The following is a 16,294-nucleotide window of genomic DNA, read 5'->3' as shown; positions in this document are numbered from 1 at the left end:
GTTTTCTCAAGTTGGAGCTAAGTTTGTGACAACAATTTTTGTTGTTGTTGTTTTGGTAACACTTGGACCAAAAAGTTGAGTAAACAAAAGAAAAAGGCTGTGGAACCAGTTACTTAACAACTAGATGTTTTATTTTACAGTGTGGGCGTACGCCATTAGAGGAGCAGCTACCCACTTCTTTGAAATCTGCTTCTCCAGCAACTGCAGCTTGCGGGTCATTCCACGAAAAGAGTGCCCTTTGCGTCCCTTTGATATTTTAAGTAAAAATGGTGCACCAATATTTTAAAAAGCCTGTTATATTAATCTAAGAGATATTTAATATAGACCATATGGAGAATTCAATAAATCAGATTTTTTATATGACACTTGCTAAAGTGCCAAAATTCTGCATTTTGACATTTCCCTCCTTCAGCCCTGTGTCACTTCTAAGAAGATGTTAACCCACTTAATCCCAACATTTCTCAAAGTATCACCACCATTGTAAAGCCTTTGTCAAAGCAACAAAATAACTAAGTAATTTCTGAAGATGATTATTTATTTAATGTGATTAATGATTTATTTACATCTGTCCTTCATTTGAAGGTCAACACGTTACGTGAACAGAACTGTCCTTAGTCAGATCCTAGTGTAAAAGCAGGTGAGCTGGTTCCACTCTTTTTTGCCATGTTCTGGTGTTTTGTGGTGGAAATCTGAGCGGGTCGAGCATAACACGTCAACCCTGTTACCCATAGATAGACAGGCATTTTGTTTTTTTACAATTTCATAATATTTTTGTGAAGCTTACATTCAATTGCCACCCTCTGTTGCACACAGCGAGCTTCCATTCCCCCTGTCACAAGGGGATTTATGGCTGATTTAAGAAAACAATCAACCCTGTTACTTTATTTGGCACTTAGCACTTCCTATAGTCATTTTTGAATTTAACCTGCTGAGATGGGAAAAACGTTTTTTTTTTATGAAGTTGAACATGTGCTCTTTATGTCAGAATGTCAAAATTAGGTTAAATCAAACATATATATATATTTGACCAAATTACACTTCTCAAAAGGCACTGAATTGGTGGAATGACCCTTGTAATTTTCCACTCCCCCCACACACTCCCATAAGGGAGCCAAGGAGAGGACGAGGAAAATCAGCATGTTGGAGTCCAAACACACAGTCACTTCTTCCCAAGGTCCTGGGGAACCTTTCTGTCTATGTCTGGTATCAAGAGCCATCTGAAGCAGGTGTGAGTGAGCTGTTTCCATTGAGAGTAGAGGACGGGGTCCAGTCTGGCTGGTAGAAGTGGATGTCGAACATCCGAGCCCAGTTGGCGAACACTGTCTTCTCCGTGATGAAGCGATGGTGGCTGCCGCGCTGGTTCCGCTCATGGGAGAGATACATGGCGCACTCGTCAGGCCCCGAAGGCTCGTAGTAATGATACGGCACCGAGAGATGGGAAGGAGCCCTGGAGAAAGGAGGAAATGAGGGGGAGAGAAGTTTGAGGGGGGAAATGGAAGAGAAGGGGAGAGAGCGAGAATGGAGAGGAGAGAGATCAACAGAAAAAGAGAGAGAGTGTGTGTGCATGCATGCGAGAGACAGATAGAGAATGGGGAGGGGAGTGATAGAGAGAGGGAGAGAGAGAGAGGGATTGAAAAATACAGAGAGACGGTGGAGATGCAGTACAGTGCATTCGGAAAGAATTCAGACCCGTTGACTTTTTCCACATTTTGTAACATTACAGCCTTGTTCTAAAATCGATTCAATATTTTATTTTCCTCATCAATCTACACACAATACCCCATAATGACAAAGCAAAAACAGGTTTTTAGAAATTGTTGCAAATTTATAAAACATAAAAAACTGAAATATCTTATTTACATAAGTATTCAGATCCTTTGCAATGAGACTCGAAATTGAGCTCAGGTGCATCCTGTTTCCATTGATCATCCTTGAGATGTTTCTACAATTTCATTGTGGAGTCCACCTGTGGTAAATCAATTGATTGGACATGATTTAGAAAGGCACACACCTGTCTATATAAGGTCCCACAGTTGACAGTGCATGTCAGAGCAAAAACCAAACCATGAGGTCGAAGGAATTGTCTGTAGAGCTCCGAGACAGGATTGTGTCGAGGCACAGGTCTGGGGAAGGGTACCAAAACATTTCTGCAGTATTGAAGGTCCCCAAGGAAACAGTGGCCTCCTTCATTCTTAAATGGAAGAAGTTTGGAACCACCAAGACACTTCCTAGAGCTGGCCGCTCTGCCAAACTGAGCAATTGGGGGAGAAGGGCCTTGGTCAGGGATGTGACCAAGAACCCGACGGTCACTCTGACATGGCTCCAGTGTTCCTCTGTGGAGATGGGAGAAGCTTCCAGAAGGACAACTATATCTGCAGCACTCCACCAATCAGGCCTTTATGGTAGAATGGCCAGACAGAAGCCACTCCTTAGTAAAAGGCACATGACAGCCCGCTTGGAGTTTGCCAAAAGGCCCTTAAAGACTCTCAGAGCATGAGAAACAAGATTCTCTGGTCTGATTAAACCAAGATTGAACTCTTTGGCCTGAATGCCAAGCATTCTGGAGGAAACCTGGCACCATCCCTACGGTGATGCAGGGTGGTGGCAGCATCATTCTGTGGGGATGTTTTTCAGTGGCAGGGATTGGGAGACTAGTCAGGATAGAGGGAAAGATGAGCGGCGCAAAGTACAGAGAGATCCTTGATGAAAACCTTCTCCAGAGCGCTCAGGACCTCAGATTGGGGCAAAGGTTCACCTTCCAACAGGACAACAACCCTAAGCACACAGCCAAGACAACACAGGAGTGGTTTCGGGACATGTCTCTGAATGTCCTTGAGTGGTCCAGCCAGAGCCCAGACTTGAACCCGATCAAACATCTCTGGAGAGACCTGAAAATAGCTATGCAGCGACGCTCCCCATCCAACCTGACAGAGCTTGAGGATCAGCAGAGAAGAATGGGAGAAACTTCACAAATACAGGTGTGCCAAACTTGTAGCGTCATACCCAAGAAGACTTGAGGCTGTAATCGCTGCCAAAGGTGCTTCAACAAAGTACTGAGTAAAAGGTCTGAATACTTATGTAAATGTGTTATTGTATTTTTTTAAATATAAATGTACATTTGCAAACATGTCTAAAAACCTTTTTGCTTTGTCATTATGGGGTATTGTGTTTGGACTGATGAGGGGAAGAAAAAAAACAACTTCATTTTAGAATATGGCTGTAACGTAACAAAATTAGGAAAAAGTCAAGGGCTCTGAATACTTTCCGAATGCACTGTATGTCATATTTCTTAGCCCTGAGATGTGCTTATCAAAGCTACTTCTTTGCCTGTGATAATTCTTCAGTCCTAGACTCAGTAGACTCTGGCCTCAGAGGAGAGTTTGAGCCAGCATGAATAATTCACACAACACAGACATTTGATCTGGTCCCATGGACCTGCCTGTGGATATCAGGTCAATATCTGGAACACCTGTTACCCTCCATCTATCTCTCTTTGTTTTATTAGACCTTTCCCTCTCATGTATTAAGATGCATAGTCAAGATATTTAGAAAACAAGTAGGTATATTTTATTTGCCGGAACAGAAATAATAATAAGTGATAAATTGCCTATTAGTAATCATTGGGGTAATAATCCCTATGGCATACATGTCATTGAAACGCTTGTGTCCGACAGCACTGTGACCTGTGCCGAACCCAACCCACCTGCAAAAGTCAGGAGCCACCATGCCATAGACATTGATCGTGTCACAGAGTTCCAGGGCAATGGCCATGGTGAACCAGCCAGTGCTCAGCCATGAGTTAGAGGTCTTCCTGGATGACAAGGTGAGGGGAAACAAGAGACAATATATACTACATGTTCAACGAAATGTATTGCATGACTCAATAGATATAAATGAGAGAAATTGTGAGATAAAAAAAATAATATATGTGGTGCTTGCAGCGATATCCAGTCTGCCCAAGGCCCTCAATTTATTGCTTAATTTTTAATACCATAAGATTTCACACTGCCATATTCCTAATTTACATGATTTGACATGAAATCGCAATTTCAATGCTGTTAAACAGCCATCAAAGCAGTGCCCCCTGTAAAATGGAGTCCTTTCATCTACTGAATCGTCAAGGCTAGTTTGTCAAGGCTGGACCTGCCAGCCATACCAGCCCCTTGCTGGGGGATATCCCAGCTGGCAGCGGTGCCACTTCTGTCTGGGCTCATTCTGTTTACTGTTGGCAGCCTCTGCCAGGGGGGCACAGGGAGAGTACCAGGGAGAGTGCCAGCCAGTGAAAGTCTGGTAGGACCTGCAATCGGTTTCTGCTCCTAGCTTTGCCTCAGTGACATTATCTTGTGAGGCTGTGTAGCGCTTTTGTCACTTCCTGTCAACAGTTAATGAAGACACCAATTATCTCGTATTATCGTAGCATATGTAACTGTCATGTACAGATGTACTATCTTAATTTGATCACTCTGTTGTCGGAGAGATTTTCCTGCGCAGAAACACAGAAACATTTCGTCAATGTTTCTGAGCTTTAACTATTATTAATAGTTAGTTATATTATTAATCATTAGTTATAAAAGAGACATGAGAGGTGCCATAATGAAACTTGGGAGGGGCTGAGTGCAGGGAGAACAGTCACATGTGGCAGTGCTGATAAGGGGAGGAACCATTTAAGGCCCATATCACCTTTCTTTTTTTTATTTAACGTTGATTTAAGTAGGCAAGTCAGTTAAGAACAAATTCTTATTTAGAATGGTGGCTTAGGAACATTGGGTTAACTGCCTTGTTCAGGGGCAGAATGACATATTTTTACCTTAACAACTAAGGGATTTGATCTAGCAACCTTTTGGTTACTGGCCCAATGCGCTAACCACTAGGCTACCTGCCCAGCAATAATGATGCAATGTTTAGCGATAAGGAGGAGACTCCACCCAAAGTGGGGTATGTACACTACCACGGATGAAACCATGTCTTTGTCTAATGCAGCTGTATTGACCCTCTGGGAAGAATAAACTTGGTTTGAGCTTTCATATTGTCCGTAGAGTTTTTACTCTGAGAATTAGAACCTAACACTTGGTAATGTAAAATTGGTAGTTGGCATTAGGTTGTCTCAACGTTATTACACAACTTCTTGTTTCTTCTTCTTCTACCACTTCCATTCACAACAAGATCCAGCATTTTGTTTGGGACAGAGTTTCTGTAATTACAGATTGTTAAAATCCCTCTCTAGCTGCCCTGTCCCATTCAATGAGATTCTCATACCCCATGGTCTACAACTAATCCTCTTAGTTCCTAACATATATTCAGAGTGCTTTGAACTAAATCCCATTAATGATAGTGTGAGTGGTTGGGTGGTTGTTGGGATTTCTTTCTTATTCTTTTGTTACAAATGCTCAAAAGCAGCTTTTGAATTAGAATGTGTATGCCCAAGAGCACTGTCTAGAATGCATTCGACTTCCCTGGCAAATCCTGCTTCAAGTGGATCAAGTCCTCAAACACACCGACTTTATTTTTCAGAAGTCATTCTTGACCAGAATTGTACAGACAGACAGACTCACAAAGCCAAAACCCAATGGCATCATTGACCCAGGGGTCAAAATGTCAAAACCCTACCTGTCTTTCCCTGTCTCATTCTTGAAGAGCTCATCGAACTGTGGCATCTTGAGCTGGGAGATGACGTAGACCTTGAGCTTGGGCAGCAGCTGGTTGACCATACGCAGGTTGTTGAAGACCAGGCCTTTGCCGTCGCGTCGCATACAGCTGCTGGGTCCCCAGAAGAGGAAGACTGAGTCCTGGCTGGCGTTGAGCAGCTCCTGCCGGCTCCGCAGTACCCTCTGCAGGCTGGAGTGGGCAATGACGCGCAGGCTGGTACGCTGGCCCACGTCCCGCTGGAAACTACCCCCAGTCGGGGCGTCGTTCATGCGGATGACGCACTCAGTGCTATCGATTTCGTCCCCGCGGTTGCTGCCAGTAAGGTGGCCAGAGCTGGTCACCAGGGCACAGCAGTTACAGTGCATCCTCAGAGGCTCGGGGGGAAAGTCAAGAGGTCAAAGACGGTATAGTAGAGTGAGGTCAGAGGTTACAGGAGTTCAACTGTGGCCATTAAACAACATAAAAAAATGCATGCTTCCTTATTTCCTTGCACTGAAATGATGTACAGGTAACTGCCAAAATAAAGGAAACACTTGAGAAAATGAGAGTTCTGGCGGCTCTGTTATGCTGTGGGGTGCATTTTCCTGGCATGGTTTAGGTCCTCTCAACCCCTTAGATGGCAAGGTAGATACCAACAAATACACAGCTGTTCTGAGTGATCACCTTCAACCTATGGGAATCATTTCTATTCTGATGGGAGTGGTCTGTGGTAGAGGTCTTCACAGATCCACCTGTCCGGATCCATAAATCGAAATAATGTCAATCTGATATTCCTGTCAGGGGTCTCGGGTATGTGTAATTTTAACAGACTTTTCTGGAAGGATCCATACAGATCCGAAAGCGACTGATGCAGTAGAAAGAGAGAGAAAATGTGTAATTTATACTGCTACTCTTTGCTTTCCACGAGAGTGGCGCATGTAGCTTGTTGTTATTGTTGTTGGCCAATCATAAGTCATCAAAACAGCAATAGGCTACAGTCATAGAGTCTCTGTTTGGAGCAAAAGTTAGGAGATATCTAATCAATGGAAAATTGAATTAAAATTATGGAATTAAACGTTAACAAGGAGAAGGATAGGTTACAATGACCAAGAGCCAACAGGTAGGCTGCTACTTTATATTCTGAATGGAATTGTTGTTGTTTGTAACTGTGTAGGACGAGAATACGCATGCAGCCTTAATTAGCCTAGCTAGCTAGCCATCTTAACTAGCTACTCCCGGGTTTGATGCAGTCAAGACAGGTTACCTACGTAAACATATTGGATGATAAATAACCTAGCTATAGCAGCTATTAGTCTACTATAGCACTTGTCGGCTTAGTTGGTTGCTGTCTCTCATCTCTTCCTCCCACCTCCCTGTTCCGTGTCACTTGCTCACTCACAGTAGCCTACACACAGTAGCCTACACACAGTAGCCTACACACACAGCATAGCCTATGCTAGAGCGTTACCTCTCTCTACTTCATCTCCCTCGCGCTATATCAGCTCCAGTTAATAAAGTAGCTTACAAATGTATTTCTCTGCTGCTTCCCCCACTCGGATCGGATCGGACTGGGTCTGGATCCGACCAGCTCTATACGGAATTGGTCTAGTTGCTCTCGGGTACGTTTGGAACGGATCTCTATATTTAAAAAATGCATTTATGCATATCGGGTCCGGATGGGAAAGCCCCAGGTCCATTGCGGAACGGGTCCAACGTTTTGAACCTGTGAAGGCCTCTAGTCTGTGGTCTTTTCCAGGATGGCAATGCCCCCATTCACAGTGCACGAATGGTCACTAAATGGTTTTATGAGAAGGAAAATGATGTAAACCATATGCCATAGCCATCTCAGTCACCAGATCTCAACCCAATGGAACACTTATAGAGCGATACCTGAGACAGCGTTTTACACCACCATCAACAAAACACCAAATGATGGAATTTCCTGTGGAAGAATGGTGTAGCATCGCTCCAATAGAGTTTCAGACACTTGTAGAATCTATGCCAAGGTGCATTGAAGCTGTTCTGTTGGCTTGTGGTGGCCCAACACCCTATGAACCTTATACTGCAGTGGGCTAAATCATGTTTGATTCCGGATTTTTGTCTATTTTTTTCCATTAATAATCTTTATTAATTACGAAATAATGAAAAATATTAATAACATTCTACCCGTGAGGCCAAAGAGGGTGCTTTTGGTCATTGACTGCAGGAAAGGGCTATGTGTCACGGCTTCCGCCAAAGCCGGTCCCTCTCCTTGTTCGGGCGGCGTTCGGCGGTCGACGTCACCGGCCTTCTAGCCATCGCCGATCCACTTTTCATTTTCCGTTTGTTTCGTCTTTGTTTTACACACCTGGTTTAAATTCTCCAATTACATGCTCATTATTTAACCCTCTGTTTTCCCCATGGTTTTTGTGCGTGATTGTTTTATGTATGTTCGGTCCGTTATTGTGGGCTCGGTATTACGACATGTTATTGGAATATTTGAGTAAAGTTACTTGTGTTACTCATCTCTGCTGTCCTGCGCCTGACTCCTCTGCACCAGCTAGACCCAGACCACTACACTATGACACTTTAGGTGGGTTATTCCTTTGTTTTGGCAGTTACCTGTAGCTAACAGCATTGGACAAGTGAAACCACGGTACCCACCACATTGCTCAAGCCTCTCGGAAGGCAGAAAAGAAAGAAGGATGCATGTTTGAAGTTTTCAAACAGAATCTGCGCTCTCTGGGGCTGACGGAAGCCCAAAGGGTCTTCTACAGGAATCACACGACCCATTATCATTAAATAAAATATGAGACATAATCACATATTCATTTTGGAGTATGTAACGATGCCTGTAGCCCTTTTCTGCAGTCAAATGACCTAGTGGCCTCATGGGTGGAATGTTATATTTTTCATAATTTCATAATTAATAAACATTACTTCAAAAACACGCTGAGAATCCGGTTTCTATGTCAAACGGTTTTGTTATGTTTCAGTCTTCTGTGATGTATGTAAAGTGTAATATTAGGATGCACACTCAAAATTGAACACATTTCAACTCTATATCTGACATGGTACAGGTGTCTTATTTTGTTTAAGCCATAACCATGTGTGTCAGATCTATACTTTTGTTTCAAAGTCCATGTGTTTAAGACTACTAAGAATGTGTGACCCTGACTTAGCCCGCTGCAGTAAAAGGTTAACAAAACAAGTAAAAAACATTCAAAAAGAATGTAATCCTCCCTCTCTCTCTCATCGATGTCAATGGGCACACGGAGAGTTGAGATCCACGGCACCAGATTCAGATCTCCCTGCCAAGAGGAAAACTGTGTTCCCCAAAATTCAACAGCACAATCAATACCCGCTACAGCATAAAGTAGAAGGCCAGGCAAAAGGGCATCTATATCTAATAATGAAAATCCTGAGACCCTCTCATGAATTATTCTAAGGCTTAATGCAGAGGCCCATTGGCATTCAGAGCTGTACTCTTAGCTTCATGCTTGACTGTGGCCCGTGTGGCCTGTGCACGCATACATACTGTGCATACGGGTGAGATTACCGACTTCACCGCCTCATGATCCCGCTCTACTGTTCACATGTGTCTTCCTATAATCTCTGTAATTGCACATAGATGAATTACCAAGGGAAGCTGCCAGGAAACGGAGAAGGGAATGATGCACGATGTGGGAAGTGTGTGTGATGAGTGATCCGGGTTCTTCTGTCACGGTAACAGGTGGTGAATTTGAATTTCCCGACTTCAAACTATCGCATCTTTCATCGAAATAGTGTGGATATATTGATTGTTCGTGCTAGCCAGACATCCTACAAGTAGACAAGAAGAAATGACACACCACGTCACACGATCATACACAATCCCCTGCCAGGCTACAAAAATAACTGGGGAGGACATAAATCGTATTTATTTTTCGTATTCTTTACGTTTATGCAGATATGGAACACGTACTTCCCATGGCAATACAAACCGCTCTTCTTACTACTTCCTACTTAATGCAGTTCAATACAAGAAAAGAAAACCATGCCGTTTTTTTTCTCTGCATTTTCTCTATTGGCTAGTCTTCACGCCTGTCTCTTCTAATGAACTGCAGATGTTTTCTTCCTGGAAGGTTGTTCTTTCCTTTTCATCTCTGCTGCTTTCTTACCTGAAGTGACTATGTTTGTCTGTGTGAACATTTTCTCGACACATTCGTTTCTCCTTTAACGAGTCAAGAGATAAGATAGATATTTGGAATTGAAAAATGTTGAGAAAAAAAAAATGCTCAGGAATATGAGCGTAGCGAAACGTAGACCTAGAACCCAAGCAATAACTTTCAACTTTATTATTGGATCCTCCTTGTGGCCTAGAGCACCAAGGAAATTCTCCCAGTACCAGTAATAAGTGTTTTTGACAGGAAGACAAAATTGTCTTTGACAGAGCCCAGAGCTTCTGTCAGCTCAATGATTCTTTCTAGGCAGAAATAGCAATGACTTATCAACCTTCGTTTTGAGGAAAAGGTTGAAACCGAATCTTTTAGGGGAGAAACCTTGTCAAAAAGGATGATCAAATAACACATAATTGAATCACATGTTATTACGTATTCCATCATTATGGAAGCTACCGGCTTGAAAGCAATTATAATCGGGAGGATCCTTATTAGGCCAATGCATTTGGGAGTGGTCTGTGGTAGGGGTCTTCATGGATCCACCTGTACCCAAATAGTTTGATAGTTTTATATTTATTGCATTATGAACTCATTTCAATATGAGCACACCTACCTACCAGTAGGAACTTGACTAATACGACTCACCGTGTCATAAATCATTCATAAACCGAAAATGTAAATGTTCTACTCAAACTGTGCATCCCGAATGGCACCCTATTCCCTATACAGTGCACTACTATTGACCAGGGCCCATCGGGCTCTATGTAGGGGGATGCCATTTGGGACGGTACCATTTGGGACGCAGTCCCAGAGTTAGCATGTTAATGGGGCGTTGGCAGGTTCAGACTTCATTGACCTCTAATGTGAAGTAGATTAGATTAGCTGAGCCATGATAAACTGACCACAGAGCTCACAGCACAACACACAGTTATGAGTAGTGCCTCAACCCAGTCAATTACCATCCACACAGCATCTCCAGAGGCATCACGATCATCCTGCTTAGACTCTCCCCAGAGGAAAGCAGGATCATAATTGCTTTGAGAACAACCCCGTCCATTCAGCTTCTCTCTAGCTACCTCCCAGGATACTCACAGCACCCAAGGCGGACAGTAGCCTCGATTTCATGTCTCGCAGTTCTGGTAAATGTAATATTTCAGAAACAACGGTTTTGACAGTGAGACCAGGCGCACAGAGCCCTCCTTTTATGATGACTAGAGACAGTAGGCCTATATATCAGAGGAAATGTCAGAATTGAGGGTGTTGAGGCATTTCAGGGACCGGGGGGAATCATAAGTGGGGTTACTGTATTACAGATGCGGTCAAATATATTGGCACTGTTACACAATTCACAATTTCTTCTCAAATAAGTAGAAATTGAAATAATCTTTGGTGTTCACACGTGTATTTGTTTGATTTACGACTGCTTTTTAATGATGAGCGCACCAGCATTCTTCTCACAGCTCTGCGATATTTTCTGTAGATATCACTGCCATTTTGTTCTTTAAAAAATGTCAAAGTTCGTCTTTAACAGTGAAATCTAAAAAACGGTCAATTCCCACTTAGATCCAAGATGGAGTCAACAGCTGCCTCTTACGAAATGATGATATTCATTGCTTCCTGTCAGCTTTCCTCAAGGCTCTGATTAGCCCTGTCTATCTATCAGTTTATGAGGGAGTAGGTCCTCTTGGATTAATGAGGACTTGGATCCTTTTGAAGAAGTTCTCTCAGTGAGGAGGAAGTGCGGTGGCTGCACAGCTAATGGGATACTTATGTTAATGACATCCAGAGGATGACGTCCAATAAGGTTAGCCGTGGTACGGTTAAGGGTTGATCTTCTAGTCTCTGTCTAGGCCTATAGGACTGGTAAAGATATCAGATGTTAGGCAGGAACGCACTGATTCTCTTGTTAGGTAGTCGTTTTTTAAGGGATTTCCGGATCCTTTGTCTGGTGTTCTATACAACTGGGATTTGTAAAGGGCATCATTAAGAGGGAGTCTCACAAATAACTCATTTCTGCACTTGTGATTTTCTCCAGTTACCTACATTTTCATTTCTAGTTCCAACTAATCATCAGAGGTTACATCAAAAAGCAAGGCTTTAAAAGCAAAGTGGTGGATTTCAGCACTGGTGCGAACACACACATTTAGTGAGGAGATTTACAGAAAATACATGATTTGCTATTACCATGTGTAAAGGCCAGTGCATATTGATGCTGATGACTATGTGTTAAAGGTCAACATCTCTTTAATAGGAATTGGTAAAGCATCAGAGGGAGTGACGGGGCTGTCACTAACTGTACCTAGCCCACCGTGTGTGTGTGTGTGTGTGTGTGTGAGAGAGAGAGAGAGAGACTGCAGCTGTAATCAGATTGTCTAAAGTGAGAAAGCCATAGAGAAGGGACATTCTCAGAAAAGAAACCACCGTGACGGACAGTGGAGAAAGTGACACAAAGGGGAGACGCACTGATTAATTCTAAATTCTATGATTACATCTAAGATACACATATGTCCTTTTTTATATATTCCCTTTTATGCTACATTTATCAGCAACGTTTCAGCTATTATAAATGATTTGTCCTGAAATATTCAAAGGCCACCAGTTAGGTACTGTATATCTTATGTCTCATCCCAATTCACAAATGCTGAGAGGAAACTAGAAAGAGATAAATGTTTCCTGGCATAGAAGTAGAAAAGGTTTGCTTTGGGTGGCTAATAACCTTCTATGGCACGTAGGTGGAGGCAGACCTTTCCTGTGTATTCTCCATGATTAATGTGTGGCCTTTCTCAGCCCCCCAGTATGAGACATAAAGCAGCTAGAGGAGTGGCGGTGGTGCTCACAGATCCACCACCCAGCTCAGTGGAATCATGGCCCATGAAGAGAAAGTTATGCACATAAGTTAATGAGGGGCATAACCAGAATCCTTCAGGCGCAGTAAGTACTGTAAATACGGTGGTGTATGTGGGGGGGGGGGGGGGGGGGGGTGCATGCATGAATGCTTTGTGTATGTTAAGTGATCAGAGTCAAGAGGCCCCGCAGCTAAAGCCGATACCAACTGACTGGGATGGTCTGTGAATTCAGATAGTCCAGATAGTGATTTTCAGGGTGTAATGGCAGCTACTCTACAGTGGTACTTGAGAGTCCCTACAGTGGAGAGCAGACCTGAGATAGGATAGTTGGCGATTGATGAAGCAATACGATGGCAGGGAACGACTGGAGGGAAGACTTTTCAATACATACCGAATATCAGACGCAATATCAGGGGATGGGGGGAGAACGGAAATATAATCCAGATATGTTCATTGTGCTGCCTTTTCTTGGACTGGGACCAAATAGGACACAAAGAAAGACCTCTTTGTGTCCTGTTTGGTCCGAGTTACTAAGTTCTTTCATCATCACATTCTAGCTGTTGTGCTGGAAGTGCACTTCAAATTGCTGCTGAATCTATTGAAAAGTTTGGGCTGGGCAAGAACAGATAACTTAGTTGTGCTGGGCATGTACAGTACAATGGCTAAAAATCGCACAACTCTCTGACGCTTTTAATAAACAGTGAGCAGTGAACAGAACCGCTCCAGACACAGACCCTGATTTAATCCTGTTCTCAACTCCTCTCCGTTGTAGCCTCTCTTGTCCGGTGCCACCTGAGAGACTCCGTGTCCTTCCACGCCGCCGTGTCTCTCTCCACTCCCGTGTCTCTCCCACTCTGGAGCCATGCTGCTAAAGTCAGCCCATACAGAAGCCAGCACGCTGTGTGTATCTCTTATTTAGGAATAACAACCAACAAAAACCCAAAGGTACCAAAACAACTGCTCTCTCTGCTACCGCACGGGCAAGCGGTACCGGAGCGCCAAGTCTAGGTCCAAGAGGCTTCTAATCAGCTTCTACCCCCAAGCCATAAGACTCCTGAACATCTAATCAAATGGCAACCCGGTCTAATTGCATTCCACCCCCCCCCCCCCCCCCCCCCTCCTTACGCTGCTGCTACTCTCTGTTATTATCTATGCATAGTCACTTTAATAACTCTACCTACATGTACATATTACCTCAATTACCTCGACTAAGCGGTGCCCCAGCACATTGCCTCTGTACCGGTACCCCCTGTTATTTTACTGCTGCTATTTCATTATTTGTTACTTTTCTTTATTTCTTTTGTTGTTATTTTTCTTAAAATTGCATTGATGGTTAGGGGCTTGTAAGTAAGCATTTCACTGTAAGGTCTACACCTGTTGTATTCGGAGCACGTGACAAACAAAATGTGATTTGATTTGAACTACCTATCTATCTTTCGATCAGCTTGCCTGAAGCCTCACTGACTGCAGTCTTTGGAACGGGAATCAAACATACTGCAAACGGTTGCCAATTTCAAAGTCCCTCCCACTCATGTGGTTTCAAGAAGAAATCTCCAAACCTTTATCAATAAGCCATTTCAAGTGTAGCCTACCTGGGATACTTGTCTGTGAGCTGGCCTGTCAGCTTTACCTGAATGACAGCTGAATACAGATCAGGGGGTGCAGCTCGTATTATTCATGCACAACATCACTAGAGCAGTCAATGTGCCTCTCAGGTGCTTAATGTCCAACATATTGGCTATGGCCACTGATTACAATTATACTCACAAGACACTGAATCGATTAACCCTCCTCTTAGTTCTAAACGATTGAACCTTAAGCGACAGACTGAAGATATGTGGCAACAAAGGCATTGGGTAATTGAAAAATCTAGTGATAGTGCTGTTGACGGTACTTTGGAATATATACTGTAGGCTTTGCTGAATACCTACTTAGAATTTCAAAATATCTACAAAGCATTTTGAATAAATGACACAGGAAACAACCACTGTTTGTTGACAGCATTGGTTGTCCATACATGTTTGAAATGTCTTGACACATTTCTACAGATGTTGCGTTCTTATAGTCAAGTATACTGCTTACCTTTTGATCGATGACTCCAGTGTAGCCCTGTAGGATTGATGACTGGGCTCTTCCTGGTTTAGGCTGCGCTTTCCTGGGCTTATCCATTAGCGGCCCAGTAGCAGCAGCATCCGTGTGATACGCTGTCCCTGACGTGTCCGTGAAGCTGTTGTTGTACACAACGATAAGACTGGTACCCATGGTAATAACTATAATGACGATAACCCCATGGCGCTATAATAAGGAGAAAATTGGTCAAATAGGCTATATCATGAGGTATTCAACCGGTTTATTTTTAAAAATATATGCAAAAAACTAAACTAGCCTATATCTGCAGTATGCTAGAATTACTTATTTATAGCATTTCTATTCTAGAATATAATGACAAATTAGAACTTTAAACTCTGTTAGCAGTTTACAATAATGGTTGCTAGATAACAAATAATATCACATCCCTTCTTTCTGTGATCACAATTCAATTCTCTAATCCACCACTCAAAACAACCCACTGTGAACAGATGTCAGTTCAGTCTAGTTTTGATTTACATTTGGTTGATTTGTCAATTAACGTGAATTCAACGTAAAATCAACAACAAAAAATGGATTTAGGTTAAAAGTTGAGGGAATTTCTTGGGGGAAATTCTATTATGCTGATGACTCAGTTTTCCACGTTGATTCAACTTCATCACATATTATCTTTGTTGTTGAAATTACGTGGTAACAACATTGCCTCAACCCGTTTTTGCCCTGTGGGAACAGATGCGCTCTATGATTTAAAAAGACTGACAGCTGTGCACTCTTCACATTATAATCTTTAAATCCATCATCCAATCCATTGTCATAAAGATAGAGCCGAAACTATTTAAACAGTAGAGTAGAATAGACTAGGAGCATGATACAGTAGCAGTAGGCGAGATGTCTATTTCCTCCCATAACTTCCATCTTTCCAAAAGAGTTTCAAAAAGCCTACCACCTGAGCCTTCATTTTGTGGATGTCCTCCGTAAAATTGTACACTTTACATAACGATTTAGAAGCCGGAGCATTCACGTTGCTGAAATCGTCGCAGCCGTGTCTGTTTACGCCAAATAACATCTGACTGACTTTTTGACAAAGAGCGCATCCCTAATGTTGCAGATTAGCACTCGCACTGATACATCAACGATCCACTTCCCTCTCGCAGAATCCAGAGCGCCCAGTATGATAACTCCGCATGGTCATAATGAACGCCTTTTCAAGGATGGCACAATTTCGCACAATTCTAATTATTGACTGGGGATCTCTTTACTGAGGAATGTAGCCTAACTCTTTCTGTTGAATGTGTTTGAAATATTGTATATATATATTTGTATTATGTTGTATTTGTAAATTGCAGTGCTTCCTTGTAAAAGAGACCTTTGTAAAAAATATCGGTGTTAAACAAAGAGTTTACAGGCTGTTACTATTAATAAGTAGTTAATATCAGTGAGGGGAAAAGTACTCAATTGTCATACTTGAGTAAAAGTATAGATACCTTAATAGAAAGTTAGTCAAGTAAAAGTGAAAGTCAGCCAGTACAATACTACTTGAGTAAAAGTCTAGAAGTGTTTGGTTTAAAATATACTTAAGTATCAAAGGTACATGTA

At 42.5% G+C, this 16,294-nt stretch overlaps 1 protein-coding gene across 2 annotated transcripts; it reads right to left on the bottom strand.

Annotated features, from left to right (window-relative positions):
* Window positions 1-530: 530 nt before the first annotated feature.
* On the bottom strand, window positions 531-15,868 carry LOC106613542 (alpha-N-acetylgalactosaminide alpha-2,6-sialyltransferase 5). Of its 2 annotated transcripts, none has more exons than XM_014215915.3 (5): window positions 15,642-15,868; window positions 14,693-14,905; window positions 5,608-6,020; window positions 3,704-3,811; window positions 531-1,447 (listed from the first exon to the last, which is right to left on the bottom strand). In XM_014215915.3, exons 1-5 carry the CDS (start codon window positions 15,762-15,764, stop codon window positions 1,207-1,209), a joined length of 1,098 nt encoding a protein of 365 aa, XP_014071390.3. In that variant the 5' UTR covers window positions 15,765-15,868; the 3' UTR covers window positions 531-1,206. The 2 variants fall into 2 exon arrangements, with proteins under 2 accessions (XP_014071390.3, XP_014071391.3); XM_014215916.3 differs by having other exon boundaries at window positions 15,645-15,854.
* Window positions 15,869-16,294: the final 426 nt, after the last annotated feature.

This window comes from Salmo salar, chromosome 10 (genome assembly GCF_965601325.2).
Source record: "Salmo salar chromosome 10, fSalSal1, whole genome shotgun sequence".
In the NCBI taxonomy this organism is placed as follows: domain Eukaryota; kingdom Metazoa; phylum Chordata; class Actinopteri; order Salmoniformes; family Salmonidae; genus Salmo; species Salmo salar.
The sequence above is the reverse complement of the archived record's forward strand: the minus strand, read 5'-3'. Positions and strand labels throughout refer to the sequence as shown.

Excerpts from the sequence above, each read along its gene's own strand:
- LOC106613542 (XM_014215915.3), bottom strand. The coding sequence starts at position 15,764 with ATGTTATTTGGCGTAAACAGACACGGCTGCGACGATTTCAGCAACGTG. Across the intron at positions 14,906-15,641 it reads ACAAAATGAAGGCTCAGGTG|CGCCATGGGGTTATCGTCAT; the intron begins GTAGGCTTTTTG and ends TCCTTATTATAG. Across the intron at positions 1,448-3,703 it reads GTGGCTCCTGACTTTTGCAG|GGCTCCTTCCCATCTCTCGG; the intron begins GTGGGTTGGGTT and ends TCCTTTCTCCAG.